Raw genomic sequence first — 24,128 nt, forward strand, 5'->3', positions numbered from 1 at the left:
AACTAAAGAAACATATACAGTAAGAGCAGGTACTGATAATGAAGACAGCTGGAAGCATAATGAAATTATGACGATATTGATATCCAAGACAGCAGGGATGCCAAGGACAGCAGCGCTACAAATGTATGAATGAACCAACACAAATGGCTATAGTATCTGAAAAGCAAGAGGGCACAATTAGGAAACTGAAAGTGGTATGGCGTTGAGCTCAGATCCGGTAAGAAATGCTTCTTGAAAAATGGTTTCAATGCGTGAGATGAGAAGTGAAGTTGGTATTTCGCAATTTATTTGACCCGTGTTGGCCGCGGCACCTGGCTGCCCATGAGCCATCCGACACACCGCATGAGACGCTCTTGTAAATGTGTCCACTGCTCTTCACTCAAAAACCCACTTAATAGTGAGGCTGGAACAACCTCAAGGGTATGGAAACTCCGGCCGAAACAGCAGACGCGATAACTCTTGAACGAGAGATCAGTGGGGTTATCCGCCTTACTTGGAGCGAACGTTCTTCACCTCTGTCCTCAACTCTATCCTCACATCCGCGCTATCAGCTCAACTTCCACGCTGGCACTGGTAAGCTCCTTACATGACCAAAAGGGGAAGAAACTGCCTATTAAAGACTTGCCATCTCATCATTGATAAGTGGAGACGCTACCTGAGCACAAGCAAACCATAGTCAAGCAATCTCATTGGCACTAGACTGACGATGATCACGAAATGCGCACTGGTTTCAGCATCATCTACTTCCTTTACTTAAGCCTATGGCTAGCCGAAGTATACAACGACTTCTGTGCCATGTCTCCATCCGTGCGTCCGTCCACTATCGACTCTTTTGCGTACCGCCAATGAGCTACCGAACGCAGCACTGTGGCCGGTCGTTTGTGTAGACAAAAACAAATCCTTTGCTGTCTTCGTAGCAGCAGAACCAGTAAGTATCCGCCGCCCTGAACGCCCCATCGATGCGGAACCCCTAACTTTTATATTTTACAGAACACTGATGATCATGTCCGCTCGAAGAGACCAGAAGGGCGTCTTTCTTCCAACTTGCAAATGCAGAAAACGGCGGCCCAATAGGAAACAATTCGCTGGAGATGTGTAGGCCCAAGCAAAGCGTATCGTAACCTGCTCTGTAAACCTTCGAAGGAAAATGGTGTGCGACGAATCGATAAGTGCTTGTGTCGAACCTCACGTTTAAGCCCAACCTCTTCGGAAACCGGCCCCTGGATATCCATTCGTCAGCTCCAAGATCAAAACTGGTATCTGCCATACTGTTGTGACGGTGCTTGGCCGTAGCCGGCAGGTTGTGGTGTCCAGGTGGCATTCCCATCATACGAAGCCGTTGGCGGGTATTGTCCCTGCTGAGTGGCGTCCTGTCGGGATGCAGCGGCTTCGGGATTTCCGCCACTGGAACCAGGTCGCAGAGGAGAACTCCGGTAGCCGGACGACGCCAAGCGCCGACCGCTACCATCAAGTGGACTGAGAGTTCTCTGCGGCGAGTTTCGGCCATCAAATCCGTACCCAGCGTGGTCACCAGATGCCTTCTGGCTTTGAGAAAGGGGTTGCATACCATTGTTTTGTCGAGAGCCAAGCTCTTGCTGTGCTTTCCAGGCGCTGTAGTCTGGCACAGGGGTCTCTCTTATAAGGCCGACGAGGTTGGGAGCGCTGAAGCGGAATGCGCCTGGCGCGTGCGCGTACGTGTGAGCTGGGGGCAGAATACCCAGCAAAAAGGTGATGTCTCGGGAAAGAGGCGCTCCTTGATTCCGTCTCTGCTGGTCAAGACGGCGACCAGCGGCACCTTTAAGCGGCGACTCTCCTCTGGCAAGCTTTCGCGGCCGGTTGAGCTCTTCGTAGTCATCGCCAGCGAACGGTCTCTTGGGCGAGTTCGTGATGCCCATGTACTGGGGACCCGGGCTGGCCGTCTGGCGAACTGGTAACGGCGGCATGGGAGTCTGTCGCACTGAGGTCGGCTGTTCAATAGCCGGAATCAGCATTTTCGGTCGTAGCTGGACAGCTGGCGATATGATGAGGCGATAGGCAATCGGGTCGAATGTCTCCACGGAGAAACGGTTCGCGAAATGGGTGAGCTTGGGGTCAGCGGGCCAAAGCTCTGACATGCGTTTCTCAAGCTCAGCAATAGAGGATAGCTCGCCAAACTGTGATTCGTACTTGTGGAAGTAAGAATACAGCTGCTTAGCCTGATCCTTCTTGTCGTCCTTTTGTGTGAGACGGTTGACGCAGGTCTCAAATACCACGCGAGCGTCTGAGGGAGAATTAGCACCAGGCAAAGAAAACAACGGGAGATCGAGACTTACTGGTAGTGTCACCCTTCGAGTGCAAGAACTTAAGATACTCCAGCATGAAGCTGGCATCCTCAGGGAATAGCTTGGCACCACGATCGAAGATCTTGCCACCGGCAGGGTCGTTGTAGATGAGGGCTTCCATCTTGGCAACAGCAATGTAAACATCACTAGTAAGCTGACCCCGACCACGAGCCTCGATAAATACCTGTCTGAGGCCCGAGTTCGTGTTTCCCTTGCCTTGTGTCCTCCGCGCCGCTCGGCAAAGCGCAATCCACACAAACGAGATAGTGCGCTTGAGCATGTCCGACTGTACCGAAAAGCCATGTTTGACAGCCTTGATACGCTCCTCCTTTCCAAGGTCAGCTGGTCTATGATTATCGCCATCGGGTTCATCATCGTTGTTTTCGATAGAATCCTTAACATTCGGATCACGCGCAGCAGCCTCCTCAATCTTGCGAACCTCTCGCTCCTCTCGCTCCTTGATCTTCTTGGACATGGCATACAACGTGTCGAGGACACGGCTGTAAGGTTCACGAATTGCCTTTGCGCGGGCAGTCTTACTCGCTTCGTCATCTCCAGCGGGGTAAGTCATCTCCACGCGATCTCCGTGCTTCAACGACAACAAGACACTCTCGGGGTTGGCCTCGATGCCTTCAGTCAGGAAAGAAAGGCCCAGCTCCTTGCCGTCCTTGGTGATATTATTAGCGAAGCACCACTCCGCGGCATCAACCCACATCTCGGGCCAGAACCGAAGGGCCATCAAAGCCTGCCTGTAGCAGTACAGAATACGGGCTTTGTACGCCTCGGGTTCTTCGTCAAGAAGAACCAACGGGTCATCCTTCTCCCATTGAATCCATTTCTTCCAGATCTCGACTTGCTCCATGAACTCCTGATCACCATCAAAGCCAGGAGCAGGAGGGAGTCGTGGAAGAGACGTCCGCTGAAGTCTAGGAATCAGGCGGTCGAGCTGAGAGTTCGCCGCCTTGGCTGTCATGTATGCTGGCGAGCGCTTCTGGATGAACTGGCGACCCTGTTGGCAGTTAGCATCCATCTTCCAGCCACGTCAAGGCGGGACTTACAGTTGTCTTATTGAGGCTCATCTCGAACTGATCATAATCCTTCCACAAGTCTGTGAGTGCGGACATGGGAACTGTGATTGCGCGGTGGTAAGCCTTGCGCAGCTGATCCATCTTCTGCTGATCCTGCCAACCGCTGCCTCCAACCTGGCCTGGGCCGCTCTTGATGAACTGGATGTAGTCCTTCCACAATTGCCCTGAGTCTCGATCGATGCCGACGGAGCCAATGACGAAGTCGTACGACATGCTGAGGATTCGGCGAGCCTCGCCGTTAGGGTCATTGGTGAGGTCATATCTTCTGCGGATGTAGTTGAGGTATACGGTCCAGAGCTTGACGTTCGGTACGTTGACCAGGGATCGATTAAAGAGCGCTTCGGCGTCCTGGAAACGGTTGGAGCTCAGCTCAAGCTGCGCCCAATCTGCCCAAATATCTGCCTGTCGGTATGTCAGCGGTAGATCTTGCAAATCGCCAGAAACATTGGACTTACGGCCTGAGGGAAGACCTCGACGAAGCGCTCGTACACTACACGCAGCTCGTCCAACTGATCGTAGCGACGGTGTTCAGCAATCAGCGCTAGCCAGGCCTCCATGTCGCCTCGCGGGTCCTCCTTCACACGATCCTCAAGAATTCCGAAGGTGTCATTGGGGTCTCTGCTAGGAACAGGCTGCACAGTCGGAGGGGGTGGCGCATGCGCTGCACTGGATGCTGCACTGGGCGCTCTCACGGCAGTCCCGTTGTTCGGCTGTTCTGGAGTGGCGCCCACTTGGCTCTGAACTGGAGTAGATACAGGGAGGGGAGGGTGGTTCTGTGTAATGGGGGGTTGCGCGGCTCCTGCAGCAACAGCGGTGGCGGAAGCCGGAGTGGGCGCATCCTCCTCATCGTCAGAGTCTCCCACTAGGAAGCCACCCTGTGTTTTGGGCTTGCCGGATTTCGGCTTCGCGGACGCGGACGTGGTGGGAGTAGGGGTAGGGGTAGAATCGGTGGGGGGCTTAGACTCCGCGGTCTCTGGAACTGAGGTTATCGTGACCGACTCTGGGTCATATTCGCCAGCATCTTCTGAGTCACCATTCGCAGCTTGGGCAAGTGGGAAGGCAGGATCTTGACTTTGTTGGTCGCTATGCTGTATATCATCTGCTTCTTCATATCCCTCTTCTCCCCAAGACGCACCCTCGAAGTGTTGGTCGTTCTGCGGGAGTTCGGAATCCATTGCGTTGGCAAAGAGCGTGTCGCAACGTAGCTTAATGAGCACAAGAGTGTTTTCGGTCGACCGATTCAAATTCCAATGGACTTCGTGAAGCGGCACTAGTCGAGGAAGCTATGAGCTGACGGGTCGCCCAGAGCGCAAATGCGCTGTTGGTTCTGGGGCACAAAGCGTAAATCGGCTCCCGAATCGACGGTGGACGATCGCAAAGAAAGTATTCGACGGAAGGATTGGCTGAGTCTCTGCGCTCGATTGGCGTGGATGGCTGGGGGGGGGCAGCGAAGCTGGCGATGCTGAGGAGGACGAGAGCAACTGGACGCAAAACGAAAAGGCTGAAAGTTGGCAGAGTGAAAGATTGGAGGATGAGCAAGCACCGAAATCAGGCTAGCGTGGTCTGGCGGTCACCTGGATAAATCCCGGCTGCTTAAAAGTGGAGATCTCGATAAGATAGGCTAATCTTATCTTCAATTGGGGCGGCATTTCAAAAGTCTCCAAGCAGCATTTATGCAGTAGGCACAGAGGACATTCAAAGAACACGGTCCTGGATTGTCCATATTCTGCGGAAGCTCTCCACCATGAGACGTCTTAAGCGTATTGATTGGTTGTGTAAATCAACTGCGCATCCATCTCAATCATCAGCAGCTGCGAAATGAGCTCTAGACCAGGGACCCAGCCAAGGCTGTGGCTTGTAAGGGGTCCCTATTCAATTGTCAATGTATTCAATGTTCCTTTACTTACTGAGATGCTCGGAGATCGCCATGCAAGACAGATAGAAGAGTACAAAACCTCAGATCTGTGAACTTCAAGCCTGATCGCTCGCCTATTGTGAGCTTCAATGTTCCATCCTGAAGGTGTTCAGTGGGAAAATTCAAGGTAAATAAATGGCAGATATGAGTGACAGCGACTGGGCAGGTGTGGCTGGGACCTTGAAAGACATGCGCGACAGCCCGAAAAGGCTAGCGCACAGAAGTGGATTTCACTTTACGCGAAATTCGCGGTTAGGAGGCTGCAGTCGCGTTCCACGTCCCACGTCGTTGTCCCGTCGCAACTGACGAGCCGACACTGGAGCCATCTTCTTTCATCTCTGCCCGCCGCAAAACAATTCCACCTCCCCAAAACACAACATAAATCCACCGTCTCGGCCGAACTCTACCCACACGACTCTCATCCCACTTCTCCCACTGTTCAGGTCTACGCGACTTTTTTACTACTCTTCCATTCCCTTTCGCAATCCGATCAAGGTCGCCGCCGCCTACACTTCACGATGTCGATCGTCTCGCTCTTAGGTGTTCAGGTTCTGAACAACCCCGCCAAGTTCACGGACAAGTACGAGTTCGAGATTACCTTTGAGTGCCTCGAGTCCTTGGAGAAGGGTATGCGACGCTCTCTTTCAACGGCCTGACTCGATGTTTTTTTCGACTGACACTTTTTCTCTTAGACCTCGAGTGGAAGTTGACCTACGTTGGCTCGGCTACCAGGTCAGTTGGAGTGGATTTTTCACATACACCGCCATTCGCTGACTTCCACGAAACAGTGATCAGTATGACCAGGAACTTGATAGCCTTCTGGTTGGACCCGTCCCCGTCGGCGTCAATAAGTTCATTTTCGAGGCCGATGCGCCCAACACCTCCAGAATCCCCGACGCCGACATTCTCGGTGTCACTGTTATCCTTCTGACCTGCGCCTACGATGGTCGCGAGTTTGTCCGCGTCGGCTACTATGTCAACAACGAATACGACTCGGAGGAGCTCAACGCGGAGCCTCCCTCCAAGCCCATCATCGAGCGCGTCAAGCGCAACGTCCTTGCCGAGAAGCCGCGTGTGACTCGTTTTGCCATCAAGTGGTATGTTGTCAACAGTGCTGGGGAGGAAAACACGAAACATCAGTGGAGCTAACCAATGCCGATAGGGACAACGAGGCTTCCGCCCCGCCGAGTTCCCCCTGAGCAGCCCGAGGCTGACCTTGTCGCCGACGAGGACGAGTACGGCGCTGAGGAGCGCGAGGAGGAGGAGGCTGATGGCGCGCTCGATGGTGGTGCCAACGGCGAGAAACCCGCCGGCGAGGATGCCGAGATGGCTGGCGTTGAGAACGGCGAGGGCGAGGCTGCCCCGGCCGAGGAGGATGAAATGTCGGACGACGGAAGCGTCGATATCGAGGGCGAGAGCGAGGACGAGCTGGAGGAGGAGGGCGAGGGCGAGGCTGCCGATGACGACGCCATGGACGTCGACGCGTCGGGTGACAAGCCTGCCGCCTCATCCAGTAAGGCCACAGAGGTCGCTACCCACTAGGTTGCGCCTTTGAACAGTTGTTTTGACGCTTTTACCCATACCCCATTGTTTTGCCGACCTCAGAGATTATTCCACTAGAATATGCGCAGGATGGCGGTTTACACGAAGAATACGACCTGGATGATGATTGCATAAGGTATTCAAGCCATTGAGTATAGACGAAGTGGCCGGAGAGGATCAAATGCCCCCGAGGGCCACGGTCACAGTAATTAGATGCAAATGACTTCCTCTGTGGACACGGGTTCTCTCGCCTTAACTGTCAAATGTGATGGCAAGCACGCTAGATATTCCAAGGATTCGAGCCTTGACTCAAAGCGCTGCTCGGTGAGGAGAAGCGCGCCACCAAGCTCCATGCGACGAAGCAATGCGGCATGATCTAGCGCGTTCGTTTGCATCGTGGGATTGAGACATTTTTCAAACAAACGGTTGACGGACTCCCTGCACTAGCTAGGTACCCCAATACTAGCAACCAAATGCCCCTCCCCCTCTATTTTCTTGGCTCCGACAAACCGCACAACGTGAAGTCTCCCAAAAGTGCGCGATTCGGTCGCAGCGCAGCGTCATCACGACTGCCGAGGCAGCCATCTCGACCATCACAAGTCCTGAGCCGCGAAAAGCCGCCCCGGTGACCGGCGACACATGCGCGATAGCCTTATTTTTTCTTTGGTGGTGATCGCCGGCCGACTGCGACCCCGACCCCCTTATCTCCCATCTCATCCCTCTCAACCTTGGTTCTAACCCCGCGCGTCACAAATCTGCACGTCTTCCCCCCCCCCCCCTTTTGCATCGTTCGTGCTTCCACTCCGCCGCCCTGCGTCACACCCTACATTCGGGCGTGCAAATGTGCGTACGGGGAATGCACCCGTGCCCGCCACCCCGGCCCAGTGACCGAAAGCTTGATTTCGGTGTCGTTGGCCGATCATCGCATCTCTCCATGTGGCCGAGGAGTCATTCCATTGTCAGCTAGCTATCGAACCCAGTAGGCGTTTGTAATTCTCGCTCATCACTATCTTCCACGGAGGACCCCCATACCCGGATCGAGGGCTCCGATTCCGCGGGGTCAGCCGCATTCAAAGTTGATCTTCCGGAGGGAGGGATGAGGCATCAAAGCTGCCTAGCGGCATGGATGCCTCTTGCATCCGGTCGCCTCGTTGGACGTATTGTAGGCTGTGCAAATGATTATTAGAAAAGGCCTGCTGTCCAAGAGACGGGCTGCCCTATTCTTTCATGTCTCTTCATTCACCTTCCTCGGCCAAATTCAACTCATTGCCATTGACGAACTCGACCCCCTTCTGAGAAGACCCTTTTGAAGACCGCTCATCATGTCAACCCAGACTCCCGAAGAGCTTCTCAGGGCCGTCGAGGCAAGCCACGAGCAATACCTCCGCAGCCTACGAAGCCTTCACGAGTCTCTAGCCAGCGCTGTGAGGGAAAGATCAGAGCACCGAGCAACTAGCCACACGTTATCGCCGTTACGCCGGCCCTCTCACAGTCCCTATCAGAGTCCTGTCCAGAGCCCGGTATTCTCATCCGAGGCGACATTCCCGTCGGCCGCCCGTCGTGACCGTCGCTCAACTCTCACTGAATCGATCGAGAAGCGACATTTACCCAACGATGCCGAGACATCACATGTTCCGGCCTCGATTCACTCGGAACTCGACGTCGAGTATCTCCCCTTGCTGGACATCACAGTCCCCGCGGCGCGACTAGCTCTGACGGGAGTCTCACTCCATCCGTCTCGAAGCTCATCGAACGAGTATCTTGGACTGACAACCAGCTTCTCAGTCATCTCAAGTACTTCGACTTCACTGGTGGCGCCGCTATTGGCCTGGCAGATGTGATCAAGCGACAGGGCGAGATTGACGAGAACGCAGACTTTGAGACTTTTGCCGCCTATGAAAGCCAGGGATACGTCAGCTCGACGTTTGAACTATATGATGTTGGCAAGGAAGGTATCCCTCGTCCCGTAGGCAAGCAACTAGACCGTCAGCCCCGAGGCGCTGCGTCCGACATTGTCCCATCTCCGAGCCAGATCGTCGACGCGCCGACAGTATGGAACGCCCTCAAGGGCATCCACGCAGACGGCCAAGCCGTCGGTCTCGTGACGATCCTTCAGGAGCCTTCGGCCCTCATGCTCGGCGCCCTGCACATGACCATGGCCCCCTATTTCGACATGACGGAGCTCTTCAACCACTTCATCACAGACCACGAGAACAACGGCAAGACGACCGCCCACGTCCACCGCGCCTTCGCCCGCGACCCCTCCCCCTCGCACCTGCGCCAACGCAGCTTCTTCTTCGTCTTCAAGTACTACACCGTCGTCGGCGACGGCCTCGAGCCCGCCCCCTACCAGAAGTACGACAAGCGCCCTCCAGACCGCCGGTCGCGGGACCACATCGACATCTCAGAGTGCAGCTCCATCCTCGCCCTCTCGCTCTCAGGGGCCCCGCGCCAATCCGTAAAACAGACCCGCCGCCGCGAGGGCCCGCAAGAAGGATTCCTCTTCGACACCTTTGCGCCGTGGCACCTGCTCTCGATCCAGTCCTTCCCGGACGACGAGCACACTCTCCGCGGCGGCGACGCCGAGGCGCGCAAGAACTTTCCTTCCGGGCCGTATGCGTTCCTCGACGCCCTGGTGACGGAGTACCGCGACGCGACGAAGCGGAACCTCGCCCTCCACGCCCGCATCGCCAAGCTCATCACGCCGCCCACGGATTTCATGTTCGACGCTCGCCTGCGCGACAAGCTGCTCTTCGAGGACAAGCACTTCACCTACATCCGGCGGTACTTCTGGGCCTACAACACGCTGGGCGTCGTCAACGAGGGCCTGCGCGCCATGCTCGCGGCGTACCGCGACACTTTCCCCGACGACTTCTGGGAGGGCAAGCACCAGACGCTGTGGCCGCACCCGTCGCCGGATAGCCCCGAGGGGAAGGCATACCGGGACAAGATGGCGCCGCTGCGGTCGGACCTGGAGAGGGCGTGCCGGGATCTGGAGACTGTACATGCCAAGAACGCCGCGACGCGCAAGGAGATTGAGAACCTGAGGGACCAGCTCTTCAGCGGGAGCTCGATCAAGGAGTCGAGGAGGGCGATTGAGCAGGGCGATAACATCAAGGTGTTGACTTTGGGGTCCATGGTGTTTCTCCCCCTGACGTTTGTGACTGTAAGTCGACCTCTTTTCGCCCCTTTTCTGGTTTTTGCAGAATCTAACGTAAACGTCACAGTCCGTCTTTGGCATGACAGAGTTCACAATCCCTGCGCAAGACTGGCGGTTCCCAGTGACCATGGTCTGCGTCTGCGTGCCCTTCATCCTGGCCCTCATCCTTCTGCAGACGCGCGCGGGGTACTCGCTCGCGAGGCACACCTTTGCCGCCCTCACGTGGCCGTTTCGCTGGTTTATGAATGACGGGAGCGGGGACAAGCTCCCGCCGGCGGTTGCTATACCTGCGGCAGAGGTAAGGCCAAGGAGGAAGAGGCGGCTTACAAGCCGGAAACCGCCGCAGCCGCAGCCGCCGGGTGAAGAGAAATATCAGCAGAATAAGGAATTGGGACTGGATTCGTGGTCTAATTGGAGACCGTGGTGGCTAAGCAAAGGCAGCACGAAGGGAGGCAGGGGAGGAATGGGCAAGGACGGTGAGACCATGGTGTTTGGTCATGTTTAATACCTGGTTTGATATAGTGCGTTTTGTGCTTCTGAAATACCCCCCAGTCTTTACTTTGGCAAACAAAGTCTGCTTATAATGGATAACGTATAGCCACAACAGACATCTGATGGCCCAAAGTGAAGTCTTCTATTTCAATGGCTTGGTTCAGGACTACAAAGGTGCTCTCCACTTTGACCTTCCAGGCTGTTACATTTATACAAAAGCCAACGCAGAATCGGACCCTGTCTATGCTTGGAAAGAAAGGGCTTGCATTTGCTTGAATGTACACGGAGAACCTAAAGGCAGTGGCTTACCTGTGGAGGACCAGATAATGAACCGTATCGATTCCTTCGTGCTTGTTGATCACAGACACAACGTCCAGTCCGAGGAAAAACATACGCTGTTTCGGTCAAGCATCAACATGTACCAATGCCAGGGCATGAAATCTGCAGAGATCAGATCCCAATTCCGTGATATTCGAGAACCTTGCCCCCATGCGCGAATACACTGCGGGAGACAAGAGACAAACTCGAGGAGATCAGGATAAATCACCGCGATAAGGCTCTTGCGCTCACACTGTATTCCCAAGTCCCAACAGAAATAGACGGAACCTTCATCTACTTCGTCAAGCAGAGAACTCTATCGCAAAGAGGTACGCTCGGATGGGTTTGTCGAAAAGTTGAAGGGCGCAAGTGGATGAACGCCTTGTGGAGAAGGGTATGCTTTCCATTGACAGTTGTGTTTCCCTCTTCTCTCGGTTTGCTCGGGACAGCGCATCCGGTTTGAACGTACCCAGGACTGTTGCCTTATCGTGCGGTCCGGGGCAAAAGAGGAGTTGTTGTACAAAAGGCACCGGACGCAGTCAAACGATTATCAGAATACTCCTGAAATAGTTTTGCAAATATCTGATAGGAACTTTTCCCGTTCCAAGTCAACATCTCTCCCTTCTGGGCTTCGTCAACCTACCACCCTATTCCAACTCCTGGTCGACTACCTCGAGAGTAAGCATGCGTTCATCTCGGTACAGTTCAAACACTGCAGATACTATGTGCATCATCGTCCCTGCCTAAACCTACTTGTGGTCTCTGATGTCTATACCCGTAGACGTCTCAAACTTCGACCTGATCCACAACACGCAACCCTCCACGACGACGTAATAAACCATTTCGTCAGGTTTCCCACGGGTGATTGCCTTTGTCTTATCAGCCGACAAACCAACCCCCGCCGCCGCACCAGGACATTAAACCCCGATTAAGGCTAAATTCAATCACGAACTCTATTACTTCCACCGACTGCCTAGCACCACAGCAAACGAGAGGGGCGATAACGACATCACCCAGCTATGGTTGTTGTCAACACTTCCCGTCTACCAGCAACCCTTCCCTCTCTTTGCCTTATGCCCCCCCCCCCCCCCCCCCCCCTCTGCCATCTCTCTTTCCTGCAATCAACCCTCAACCCTCCACACACTAACACACAACTGGCCTCACTTGCACCCGCCCACCCGTCCACACCCACTCCAAAAACCCAAGTACTATGTGCCAACCAACATACTTTCGCCGTCGTCTTGCAACCACCAACTCTGAAACACACGCACCAGGAGCACACCATCAGCAACGTGGCAGGCTGTGGGTGTCTCACGTCATCTCTCCCCTGCGCTGGATATCGGATGGGACACAGGTTGACGAGCAGTCCAGACTTTTCTTATTTGCTTCTCTAAATAGCATGTCCATCAACACACCACCGGATAAAGTTTAACGCCTTATCTGGCAATGAGGCGGAAGCCAGATTTCAGGCATGGTTTCTGTCCAAGAAGTTCATCGCTAACAAGCAGATAGTCGCAAGCCAAAGACCAAGAATATGATAGTGACATCACAAAATAAAGGGGGGAGGGGGCAAGCGTCAAAAGATGAGAATCATCCACGTCATTCCATTTCTTCTCGTCCCTCTTTTCTACCGTATCGTTCAGACATCAAGTAAAACGAAAATGAGGACACACACTAAAGCCGCCGGACCAGCCGAACACACCCGCGCAGTCACCGCGCATCAAGACGTGGACCAAAAAAAGACTGCAAAACAAAACAAAACCTGCAACTAGAAGCACAATGTGAACCTCTCGGCTTCGGCCGCACGAGGGCAATTAAAATAACGTAGCAGGTATATCGAGAAAGCCTCCAAGCCGCGCCATTGATTCGCCTGTAAGTGCAAGACGAAAAAAGACGCAAGGGGAAAAACAAAATCAAGCTCCCGTATCCACGGTTGTAATCGTATACGTGACTTAGTCCAGATTTTGTCGCTTTGACACGCAAGTGCGCAAGAAAGACCCAGGCGAATGCAAAAGAGACCAGGTGTAAAACGCCGGTGTGCGTATGGTTCCTGAGCGAGATCGTTGAGAAGTGAATTTAAGGGCAGCCGTGGCGAGGGGACATTCATAAGAGCGAGTAAAGAAGCATCAGTGTGTACAAATGCTGGTGCGGGAAGTCGAGGGCGGTGCGACGACGAAGACGAAGACGAAAACGTCGTGGTATCAGGTTTCAAAGAGATGCCGAGAACGCCTAATTCCATGAAAAAGCCAGTCGAGGGTATCTCCGGGTGGAAAAGTTATACAGTCGAAAGTTGGGAGACCGTTTGTTGGCGTTTACCAACCCTTCTTTCTTGCGAATCGCTTGTTCAACAGAGTGAGGACCTTGGTGACGTTGAACTGGACGTATTCGAGGTCCAAGTCGTCTTGACCGTCCTTCTGCATTTCAAGCAAGTCGTCAAGCTTGAGGTCCAACTCGAGGAGACCGCGGTTCCGTCCTGCGTCATAGTCAGCACGATTTGTTTGCAGCGAATTATCGCGTCGACTTACCCTTGTAGTGGAGAGAAATAACAAAGGTTCCCGGCAGGGGGCTCGTGAAGTTAAAGTAGATGTTGGCCCTCCGGTTATCTGGGACGTTGCTCTTCTGGATAACCCCCTCCTTTTCCAGTTGCTGGTGGGTGAACTTGTATGGCCCAAGGACCTGCTGCTTCTGCTGCTTTCGCTTCGTCCCTTCACTCTGGGACCGCACGTTGTGGAGATAGCTCTTGTACGTCTCCAGTTGGCCCACGAGGTATGTGTTATGGTCGCGGATGGTTTTATAGACCTCCTCCAACTTGCTCGTCTCCTGAATGACACCGTCCTTGAGAGATCCAAGATGTTGCAGTTCCTGCTCAACCTCGTCACGCAGCAAGCCGAACTGATCGCTCTTATCGATGACCTTCAGTTCCTGCAGTTGCGACAACAACTCCATGGCCCTGATACCCTTGCGAACCATGACTGCGTCGTTTCGGCTTGTAGCCGCCGCGTCAGCGACTCTCTCCAGCCGCAAAGGTCGTCGCGCAACACTGCTGTTGGAGGGAATCGACCGCATAATTTGCACAAAGACGGACTTGGCTTCCATAAAGTACACTTCCTCTTGCGTGATGTCGAGTGCCGCAGTCAGGTCGTCGATTGCCGTCTCCCACCTGCTGAAGAGGGGAAGATTGATAACGCGATTCTCTTTGCGGGGAACCTGCGCGGGTGCACCTCCGAGTTCCGACATGATGATCCCCAGGTGTGAGTTATCGTCCTTGCAAAGCTCTCCGTTGTGCTTCTCGATCAGTGCATGCATGGCGTAGATTTCGTTCAACGTAATGGACAACTCCAAGTCCTTCTTCGAGAGAGCGACATAGTTGTCCATCTCTAAGCTCTCGTAGAAATCTCCAACTTCGCACAGGTCGATCATGAACTTGTTGATGCGCTCCTTGTTTTGGTGAATGAATGGCTGCAGCTTAGCCATGTACGGCTCCTTGGCGTACGAGGGCTTGTTGGCCAAGTTTTGCAGCATTTTCGCAATCAATGTCAGTGTTCTTCTCGGTCGCTCGGCCGGCTGACCGTCGATGAGCATGTACGACTTTGGTGTCACGATGGCAGGGTTGATGAATCGCAGGAAGAAGAAGCCGCCGATCAGAGTACAAATAACCTGGTCATTAGCATCAGGGTACTTGCGCTTCGTCAAGCTGCGGATCTGTTTGCAAATCCACCGAATGCCGTAGGGAGCCTCCTCGAGGCCGTCAATGATGGTCGTCAAGAAGCCGTTAGCAATCTCGGTGAGCATCGTCAGGCGCGGCTCAATGATGGCCTGGACCTGCGGGTTCTCGGCCGCCTGCTCAGCGGTGATGCCCTTGGGCAGCGAAGCTGGCAGTGTGCCGGTATCCTCCTCGATCTGCTCAATCATGCGCTCGTAAACCTTAAGAGGGTTAATCTCCAGATCGAGATCCTTCAACTCAATCAGGCTGTTGATTCTATCAGCCAGGACTGACTTGAGGAAACTTTGACCCGGTCCTCTGCGTGTGTAGGTCGTCATCATTCGCGACACTGGGGTGTTTGCGCGCAGAAGCGACGAGTATTCGGGGGTGTTATCGAACTGGTATGTGAGAACAGACTATTGATACAGATTAGCATGGGTTCTTGTGCGATGGCTTGTGCGACAAACCTGGAACATGGTCAAGAGCAGATGCTCTTCGCGACTCTCGTACTGGTTTCCATAGATGGTGAACATAACAGTCTGCAGCAGAGAGTCGATCTCCGACATGGACACCAATCGGCACAAGTGCGCAATGTGTCTTGGCTCGGATTGCAGCAGGAACATCAGATTGCCGTACTTTTGCGTCTTGTCGTCGTTAGGAAACGCACCCTCCTGCATATCGGTGGCGTCTTCAAGGTGACTAGCGACCTCGTTCTGTTCCTCCAACGCCATTCGGTTCTGAATGAGAAGAGCAATTCGGGAATCGAGATATCGCACGTCTTTCTCGAGGACGAAGTTCTTTTTCGATTGCGAGGAGATCTTGGACTTCAACTCGCGAAGGATTTTCTGGGCTATGGAACAAAGGGTTAGCGGTTGATAGCCAAATTATTGCAAGGGCTGTTCTGCATACCTTTGGCCAGGTCATCCTCAATCTCAAGGTCAGTCTCGTTCGCTGACATGGACATGTACAACGCGGACATGGAGTACCGCTTCGATTGGCGGGCGGACCGCGATCCATCGTAAGAGGACATTGTGTTTTGGCGGGAAAGCGGTTGGAAGGAGGAGGACGAAGCGGTCGAAGCTCGAGAAGGCGTTTGCAACATAACGGACATGTTGAGGATCGTCTGCAAGGAGGAATTTGCGAAGGAGGCAGGTCGCCCAAGCGAGCCCCTATGGTTAAGGGGGTCTCGATGCCGCCTGCGAGGTTACGACGATAGGAGCTGGTGAATCGGTCTACGGCTGGATGGTCGAGATGCGGTGCAACTGTGTCTGAGGTGACTGGCAAGGCGACTCGTTGGGATCCAGCGTGAATTGAGGGAGGGAAATCCGATCGGGATCCAAAAACTGGAGTTGTTGTTACAGAGTCGTTGCGACACGAGAGAAAGGAGAGCGGTTCGCACGGCGTGGCTGCGAGGGGAAATGGGGGGGGGGGGGTGGCAGAATGGGAAGGGGGGGGGAAGAACTGCGACGAACGAGAGAGGCGAGTCGAAGCGAGTCGTGGGTGTCGTGCGGGAACTGGTTCGGTTAGAGTGTGAACGACTGCTACGAGTGCGTTGTGTTGTATGTGTACGGGCACAATTGGTAGTCGTCCAGCGAACGCCACGAAACACTGATTGATGCGCACCCAAAAGGAAGCCTGCAGATGTGGATGAGTCGGTCTCAGGGTGAGAGAGAGAGAGAGAGAGAAAAAAAAAAGCGAGAGCCCAAGATGGCAGACTTCGAGAATGTGAGGTTGGTTTTTTGTGGTGTTTCGAGCGGAAGCTTCGTTGGGGGGGGCAGACCGAAGGATATTACTTTTGATGGATGTGATAGGGCGGCAAGAGAAATAAGGGCGCTGTTTTAGCTTTGACAGGCGCGGCCGCAAATGTGTGGGCGGTGGTGATCAAATTAAAATCGAGCCTAGGAGCGCGGCGAGGTTCCAGATCCAGTCAGATAACCGGGGACTTGCGCTGCTTTGGGGTCCGTTGGGTGGTGGTGAGAGCCCTCTTTCGGGGGTCGGGTTGGCATGCAGAAGGAGGAGACTCCCTTGAGACTGTATGAGGGGGCGATGCTGACGGCTGGCAAGTTGTGTCTGTCTGTCTGGCGTTTTCAAGAAGCAAAAACAAGGGAGAGGATATGATTAAAAACAGCAGAACGGAGCCGATTGGAGAGCGAGAGAGTGTGTGCGTGCGCGTGAAAGCGAGAGAGTGTGTGCGTGCGCGTGAAAGCGAGAGAGCGAGAGAGAGAGAGGGAGTGTTGAATGTGCGCTGGCTGTGTGTGGAATGAGGACGGGGGTCTTCTGGGGTAAGGTGGGCCCCAAGTAGAGAGATAGGCCGCCGACTCAAAAGGAAAGGAGGGGGAGGTGCCTACAACGAGGTAGGACTGCGTAGGGCGGCGGTTCAGAACGTGCGAGAGGAAGGACAAGAAAGAAGTACAACAAGTGCGACTTGGGGGGGGGGGGGGGGGGGGGGGGGGGGGGGGGGGGGGGGGGGGGGGGGGGGGGGGGGGCAAGTCTGTATAGCCCGAACGACCAGACGGTAGTAATGCAGACGCACAGAAATCTAGGTACGAATGGATAGGCCGGGAATAAAAGGGATGGGATCAATTAGGACCAGCAGATGGACAGGCACAAGGCACAGGCTGCGAGCGATCAGACACCCACTTTCAGGGCACGACGGGAGGGTTCTCGCATGTACCTTGCCTTCCTGTGCAGTAGGTGCGAAGCCAGAAAGAGACAGAGGCAGATATGTGGGCAGAGACAGGCCCGAGCTGGTACAGTGGAAATGTTGCACAAATTGGTGGGATTGGCATTATTGGAGTATGAAGGTTGGAGGAGCAAAGTGGATGGATGATGGAGGGGATCCAAGGGTGTGAAGGCTTAATGGGGAAGCATGATGAACCTGATCCAGGACGACGAGGACGGGAGTCCCTGGCCGGGGTTTGGAAAACTTATGCAGGTCACATCGGTCGGTACGTATCTTAGAAAGGTGGTGAGTGTTTGCTATCCAGGCCCGACTCCGACCAGGCGCGAAGTCGCGTTGGGTGTGGGAACATCGAGGCGGATGGCAAATGAAGCAAGCAGCTGAGGAGGAGAGAGGAGACGTGGAATGAGTTGAGTGATAGCAGGAGTGGATGGGTGAGCGACACGGATGATTGAATGAGTGAGAAGGCGCGTGTGTGATGGAGGGGGGACGTGGAAGGGCACTCCGGACAGGGATGAGAAGGAAGGTGGGGAGGAAGCCCCTTGCCTCGTGCGTGCGATGCGGAGCGGTTCCTGGCTTCAGGCGATGTGGGCAGAAACGACGACGCCTGGTACGTACCGGGGTAGTACCTAGTGCACCTACCTAGTGTACATGGCTGTTCAGAGTAGGTAGGGTAGGCACGTAGGATACCTACAAAGACGAGGCAGCTGGCTAATGAAGCCTGAAGGAGCATCGCTGAGGCCGCCAGCGGGCGTAGCGACCCTAGAGAACTGGCAGTGATGATGAGTGCCTTCTGACTGCTGCCCAACAGGCAACGGGCAACGACGTTCGTGGGCAGCGCGAGCCTCGTACAATTGCTGGTGATGGCTAGCGTTCCTCTCCATTTTGCCAAGGCAGGAGAAGACATAGCAAATGCCCATCTCATGGAAAGAAAGCCGTCGAGCCCATAACGGCGGCAGGGCGGTTCCTTTGGCAACCCAGGCGGTCACACGCGAAACATGGTTCCAAGCATGAGCAATGGTTTGACAACTTCACGTAAGTCGCTCGAAAATGCGGAATTGGGGCGACAGACATGTCTTTCTACCGCACATGTCTCTTGCGGTGTCTTGGAAAGGGACATGTAGGCCGTGTAACGTCCGCCAGAGCTGGCCAACATGTCGCCTTCTCAAGCGATGAGTCGGAACCGAACTTCTTGCGTCGGGAGCAGGGTACCTCGGACCGTATCGAGCGAGCCAGAGAGTGAGGGCGATGATGTTGAGAGTCCCGTCTAATGCCGCGTCGAAAATGCATGCGTGCCTCGGGGGTTTGTTGGTCAGATAACAGTTTTGCTGGTACGGTTGTCTGTGCTTTGTCCCAAACTTCCAGAAAAACGTCTTGCCCGAGTGTCGTGACCAGAAAGAAATTTGTCCACAAGAGAGGAGCCGACAGAAGAAGATGCAAGTGTGTGGGATGGGACGATGACTGGTCCCGCCCTGCTGCAATGCCAGAAGTGTGTTTGAGAATTCTGCAGGGGTTCCATCGCTCCTCCTGCTGCTGACGCCAATGAAGGAGGGTGCTGACCGCTGCCACTCTTGCTGCGACTGCTGCACCGAGAAAAGAGGGTCGTCACGCTGCACCTACTCCGCTTAGGTGACGGGATTATCCACCCACCCCACAGTCGCACCTTCCTCCCACCTCCACCTCTTAACCTCTCCATCTAGAGGTACGTACCTTGAGCTGACAGTGGGCTATCGCCGTCGGCAGGAGCAGCCAAGGACAGCAGCCGAACGTTCGTCAGGGGTGAGGAGAGCGACGACATCTTTGATGCTGTTGTTGTTGTTGTTGTTGTTGTTGTTGTTGTTGTTGTTGTTAATATTGATGCTGGTGTTGCCAAAGATTGATGGCCGGCTCTGCTACCCAACTCCCAACTCCCAGCTACAGCCACCATCACAGCGACTGCCAGATACGTGCCGTGCCCGCCTCTGCTTCTGTGTTGGCCACTGCTCTCCCTCCTATCAACATGTCAATCTGCGCATGTCAATCCACCGCCAGAGCACCAGATAGGTGAAATGGACGTGCAGAGATTGGCGCCACGAATCACCGACCGCTCGCACCGTTTAATGACATTCGCCTCTTGCGGCTACACACCGGATTCCCCTTTAGAAGCACACAAACACCGCCTTGCTGAGATTGGTACGTGCAGCTACCTATCGACAAGGTGACACAATGGAGGTGGCCTGGGCTAATCCCACCCGCTAACTACAGGAGGAAATGCAATCCCATTTGCCTGGGTTCGGTGCCTCCATCTCGGCCTAGCTAGCAATTTCCTTTGCTAGTTACTCGAGACACTCGGCCTCCAACGCCCACTCGTCTCTTCCATTCTTGTATTGGTGCGTTGTCGTCGTCATTCCCAAACGAACGGACAACTCCGTGCGCACCTTCTGTTGCGTCAGCTCGCCGACCTAAGCCGTTATTTGAGCCAAAGGCTGCCTCGCGGTGCATCGTGTGCTGTTGCAGAGAAGATGGCTGCGACTTGTTCATACTTCGACCAGCAACATCAACGGACGACATCTTAACATCCCGAGTCCCCATGCGGAACCGTCTTGTATCCTGGTACATAGTACATCTCCCTTGCAGATCAACCTACCTAGCCGCCGCCGCCCCGGCGGCCTGAAAGAACCCCCAAGACCTGGCAAAGAGGCCCATTCGAGACCCAGCCGGTACACTAACAAACCCCCGCGAAAGACCATCACCATCGGTCGTTGGTGACATGCGGCCTTCTTCTAACCTGTCGCATTGCCGGTGGCAGCATCTGGAACAAATTCTCACCAAGTCATCCTGGCAGGGAGGCCGAACGAACTGACCTTTGACAGAACTCAGCGGTATTCAGCCTCGCGCCCTGCAAGAGCTTCCAGGCATCTACCTTTCTGGCGAGACCGGCCAGAATCTGAAATATCTACAACGGCAGAGAATGAACGAGAGATCAAAAAAGTTCTCTCACGGCAAACTCTGGAAGTTTCAGGGAAGCGCTGCCCACAGATTCGGGATTGCCACGCCGCACAGAACACCGGGCTTCTAGCTTCCTTCTCTTTCAAAAGATCGGATGGACGAACCGCCAAACATGCAACCTTGGGGCCGTGGGCCCACTTCAAGGACCGAAGTCGAAACTTGCCCTCTGCTGCCGTCGTTGCCTATTGTCCTGGTTGCAAAAATATCAGCCAGGCAGAAGGAGAAACCGACATGACGCCCTATCGTTCATGCAGCTAGGAGGCGCAGGAAGGCTTGAAACGGCTGCTTTTCAGCTTTGCATCTAGAGCCAGCGTCTGTTGCACAAGCCGCTGAAGGAAGAAAAAAAGAAAGAAAAAAGGAAACCAGACTCGGTTGTCAAACGTGCAGCAGTACGACGCCGTCAGGCACCAACCAACACCCTCGCAGTTCCGTGGGCCTTTGTCACTGCAAGATACGAACAGTGTGCCGTCTTTAGATCTGCCCAACTCACCATTTGGAGTATCTGTAACAAGAGGAATCGATACGGTTCATGCAAACCTGATTCAACCGGCTGACCGACCGAGCCACAGGTGAGCTGGTCGGTGGCCCGTGAGTTCGTAAAAGTTCGGTGCCTTCGTTAAAGACAAACAGCGGCATGTCAGAGAGCGCCACCCTCACTCCCCTTTCTATGTGCCCTCTGTCACGGTCAGTTCGACTTTGGAAGAGGGACATAGACTGAAAACCAGGAGTCAGCCACGCTTGGCCAGATGAGGCAGGCCCACATGCCTTCCAGAGGGCGGTTGACCGGGTGGAAAGGGGGAAGCCCGAGAGAACAAACCCAGAACCTTTTGTCGTAACGGGTGCCCCGGCCTATCCAGCAACTGCCGTACCCTCTAAACTGTATCCTTGGCCTAATGCCTCCAAGATCACTGCTTCTTTCTGCCTTCGGGCGCGGACGATGAGGAGTGGGACGGGACCCTCGAATCATACGATGCTCCAAGCCACCCAGGAATTCGTCATCCTCCTTCACCAACCGTGCAATCCGTCCATCGCACCTGATCATTTCCGTGAGTTGGTGTGTTTCGAACGCTGAACACGAATCCGAGCGCTTGCTCTGCAATGAGACATACCGCTGCCTGCTAGGGCCCCGGGCATGCCGATAAGACCAAAAACCAAATACATATTATCTCGGGGCAGGGCATGTGGGAAGGAGGACCCTCCCGGCGGCCGCTGAAGCGGCCCGTACGCGTTATCAGAAGACCATCGTCCGTGAAGCATGATGCCTACGTCCGGGTCTCAGAGCCGGTGGCCTGTAGCCAAACTCCTGGAACCTTTCGTCACCCAACTGAACCGGGCAGTGCCAGACGCCAAGCATATCGCGTCATAGTCGCTTCTCGCCTGCTGATGCCCGTTCCATCCTGTCTGTCTCACTGAACTAGGAGAGACTTGGGTCTGAAGATCACGGAACGCGTTGGTCTGGTTTGTGGCCTGCCAATATCACATCATAAACCACCTGCAGACAGCTGATGCTCAACCTCGGGATTCTGGTCATGGTGGCGCGTCGGTGACAACTTCTGTCGTCTCGGCGCGGATTCATCCCGGGAGCCAGGCCCGGAGCTGTCAGTATAAGAGGTCTCAGCCACTGGTTAAAATGACAGGTCCTGACAATGACTTTGGGGGCGATTACAACGCCATTACAACGTGGCTTTCTCTTGAGGCTTGCCATACCAAACAGCGCTCCCAAAGAACCCGGCAGGAGAACAAAGCTAACCAAAGCGACGATGCGTATGGCGGGACTGGAGCCTGCACTGCCCTGAGCTGGTCCATGCTCTTTCATTTCCCCATGCCTATTACACGTGGGAGGACAGGATGCGATTCCATAAGGATCGCCCCCTAGCAATTGCAGCAGTACCTAGCCTTAGCTCGGGTTGTTCCTGGCCTTGTCCAAATGTACCTTGGCTCGTCCCTAAGAGAGTCAAAGGCAAGCAACGGATCCAAAACTGCACCACCGTCGTTCAACACCATTCTGCTCACTCCGCAGGCGCGTGACGAGGGGTGCAAGAAATACAGTATGCGGCGCGCAGCGCATCTCATACGCGACATTTTCTCCGTGAGCTAGAGCGGTGGGCCAGCTGCAGGAACCATCTGTCGAATCTGCTGGACCTGCAGCATTTCCATGGGCCCGCCACCGCCGCCGCCAAAGAGCTTCTTCTTGGCCCCGCTCGCTTCACCTGCCATTCGGTCACGAGCAGAGCTTTTAGGCCGGTGGACGGAAAATAAGATTTCAACTATTGGCGGTAGTTCGGGTCCGTTGTCTCCCCAGACCCAACTCCGCCATCGTCAACGGCCTCCGTTCTCGTTACAGCACCGCTAGATTCCGCAAAGCCCATGCTCTAGCCTTTGGAACACTCAAGATGGGCAGGCACCCTTGGCACCCGTATATCCGATGTCAGCCCACGAAGCCGGAGATGCCTATGTTGGCGAGTCTCTCATCATAAATAAGCCAATCCGAGCGGATTCGGCCGTGCCCTTGGTGATCTCCCACCGCCGATGCAGTCTGTGCGATTGAGGACTGATATGGGCGGCATCAAAGCACCACCCATACGATATCGAGATTCCACATGCCGCGTTAGACGAAGCCGAAGCCACCTGTATGTTCCACCGATCCAATCGGTGATTACCCTGCGGAATTCCCGGAGTGAAACGCACATTTGGTTATCAGAATCACCTCCAGAGAGCGTTATGCGCGCCCTCCTAGGTAAGGCCATCGCGATGTGCACCAAGACTTCGTATCTCCCTATCGGCGCTCATGTATTGCCAACGGATGCCTTGTGGCCCATGCCAAGCTAGCTTTCGATGGCCGCACAACACTAGTCCCCCTTCTCCCGGTGGTCTGCAACGGATACCATGCAACATTGCCTTGGGAGGCTCCTGTCGCTTCGCTTGAGCCGAATATCACCCTGCTTCCCGCGCACATGGGGCGAAACGAAGTCTCTCTCCAACGTCGGACGAGGCTATCGGCATGTTTTAGACATGCTTGCTAGGGCTACACGACATTTCCCCTCTTTTGAGACAGATAGGTAACCCAGAAACACAGAAAAACGCTATGCAAGTCGCACACATCTGCAGGCGTCCGACGTCAAAGCTCTCGCCGACAGCTGTCACTTCCCGCGTCCCGAGGACCCTGCAGGAGGGGCCCCCCTTAATCACCGCGGCCGATCTATCGTCTTCCGTTGACCACGCCGCAACTCACACGCGGGCGCTTCGTCCTGGAAAATAGAACATGGTTGCCTACATCTCATCAGGCCGTGGGAAGAGTGAGCTGTATCTCTCGCTTTGGCGGATCATCACTGTGATCTGAGCATCATGACAACGTGAGGTGGCACGGTGGCTGGGGGCTGACTCCCTCCACCTCACCTAGGCAAATCCAGGGTTTCTGCAATCCTTTCGTTGCCTCTATCAAGGGGGAAAAGCTGCGTGTTGAACACTCCTAGTGGAGAAGGAGGCGTCCAAGGCGTTGTAGATCTTGCCCGTACTGCTGCATCTCCTTGACTGGTCACCATCTACCGTAGTGGAGAGGTCACTGCTAGTCGCCCCAAACCCCGGTGACTGCAGGCGGGAAGCGGGCGTCGAAGAAATGGTGGAGAGCAGGCTTGGCGATCTGCCCGAGCAGTCTGTCACCGATAACGATGGTGAAATGACGATAATCGGGATTTGTTACGTGTGGCAGAGGCCCAGGCTGATCGGCGACATGGGTTCAGTCAGAGCCACAGCCCAACGCCGACGCGAAGGTAAGCGGGATATTGGTTACCTGGTCTTGTGTGGATGTTCCGTGAGATGTTTGCTTCTTCTTCTTCTTCATGTCAGTCTGGTGTTTTTTGCTTTTCCCTTTGGTTTGTCATACTGGTAGACTTCTTCGCGCGAGAGAGGAGGGCCTCTGAA

General features: G+C 54.6%; 4 protein-coding genes across 4 annotated transcripts; 2 read left to right on the plus strand and 2 right to left on the minus strand.

Annotated features, from left to right (window-relative positions):
• Window positions 1-1,247: 1,247 nt before the first annotated feature.
• On the minus strand, window positions 1,248-4,584 carry ColSpa_03485 (mRNA 3'-end-processing protein RNA14; the record flags this gene model as incomplete). The annotated part of the gene is made up of 4 exons (XM_049269697.1): window positions 1,248-2,260; window positions 2,313-3,330; window positions 3,380-3,811; window positions 3,865-4,584. The coding sequence occupies 4 exons, from the start codon at window positions 4,582-4,584 to the stop codon at window positions 1,248-1,250; spliced, it is 3,183 nt and encodes a 1,060-aa protein (XP_049125654.1).
• Window positions 4,585-5,842: 1,258 nt separating this feature from the next.
• Window positions 5,843-6,473, plus strand: ColSpa_03486 (histone chaperone ASF1; the record flags this gene model as incomplete). Its single annotated transcript, XM_049269698.1, has 3 exons — window positions 5,843-5,951; window positions 6,017-6,056; window positions 6,113-6,473. The coding sequence occupies 3 exons, from the start codon at window positions 5,843-5,845 to the stop codon at window positions 6,471-6,473; spliced, it is 510 nt and encodes a 169-aa protein (XP_049125655.1).
• Window positions 6,474-6,476: 3 nt separating this feature from the next.
• On the plus strand, window positions 6,477-6,866 carry ColSpa_03487 (histone chaperone ASF1; the record flags this gene model as incomplete). Its single annotated transcript, XM_049269699.1, has 1 exon — window positions 6,477-6,866. The coding sequence occupies one exon, from the start codon at window positions 6,477-6,479 to the stop codon at window positions 6,864-6,866; it is 390 nt and encodes a 129-aa protein (XP_049125656.1).
• Window positions 6,867-13,148: 6,282 nt separating this feature from the next.
• Window positions 13,149-15,569, minus strand: ColSpa_03488 (GTPase-activating protein; the record flags this gene model as incomplete). The annotated part of the gene is made up of 4 exons (XM_049269700.1): window positions 13,149-13,309; window positions 13,362-14,955; window positions 15,007-15,389; window positions 15,449-15,569. The coding sequence occupies 4 exons, from the start codon at window positions 15,567-15,569 to the stop codon at window positions 13,149-13,151; spliced, it is 2,259 nt and encodes a 752-aa protein (XP_049125657.1).
• Window positions 15,570-24,128: the final 8,559 nt, after the last annotated feature.

This window comes from Colletotrichum spaethianum (assembly GCF_022836535.1).
Source record: "Colletotrichum spaethianum MAFF 239500 DNA, contig07, whole genome shotgun sequence".
In the NCBI taxonomy this organism is placed as follows: Eukaryota; Fungi; Ascomycota; class Sordariomycetes; order Glomerellales; family Glomerellaceae; genus Colletotrichum; species Colletotrichum spaethianum.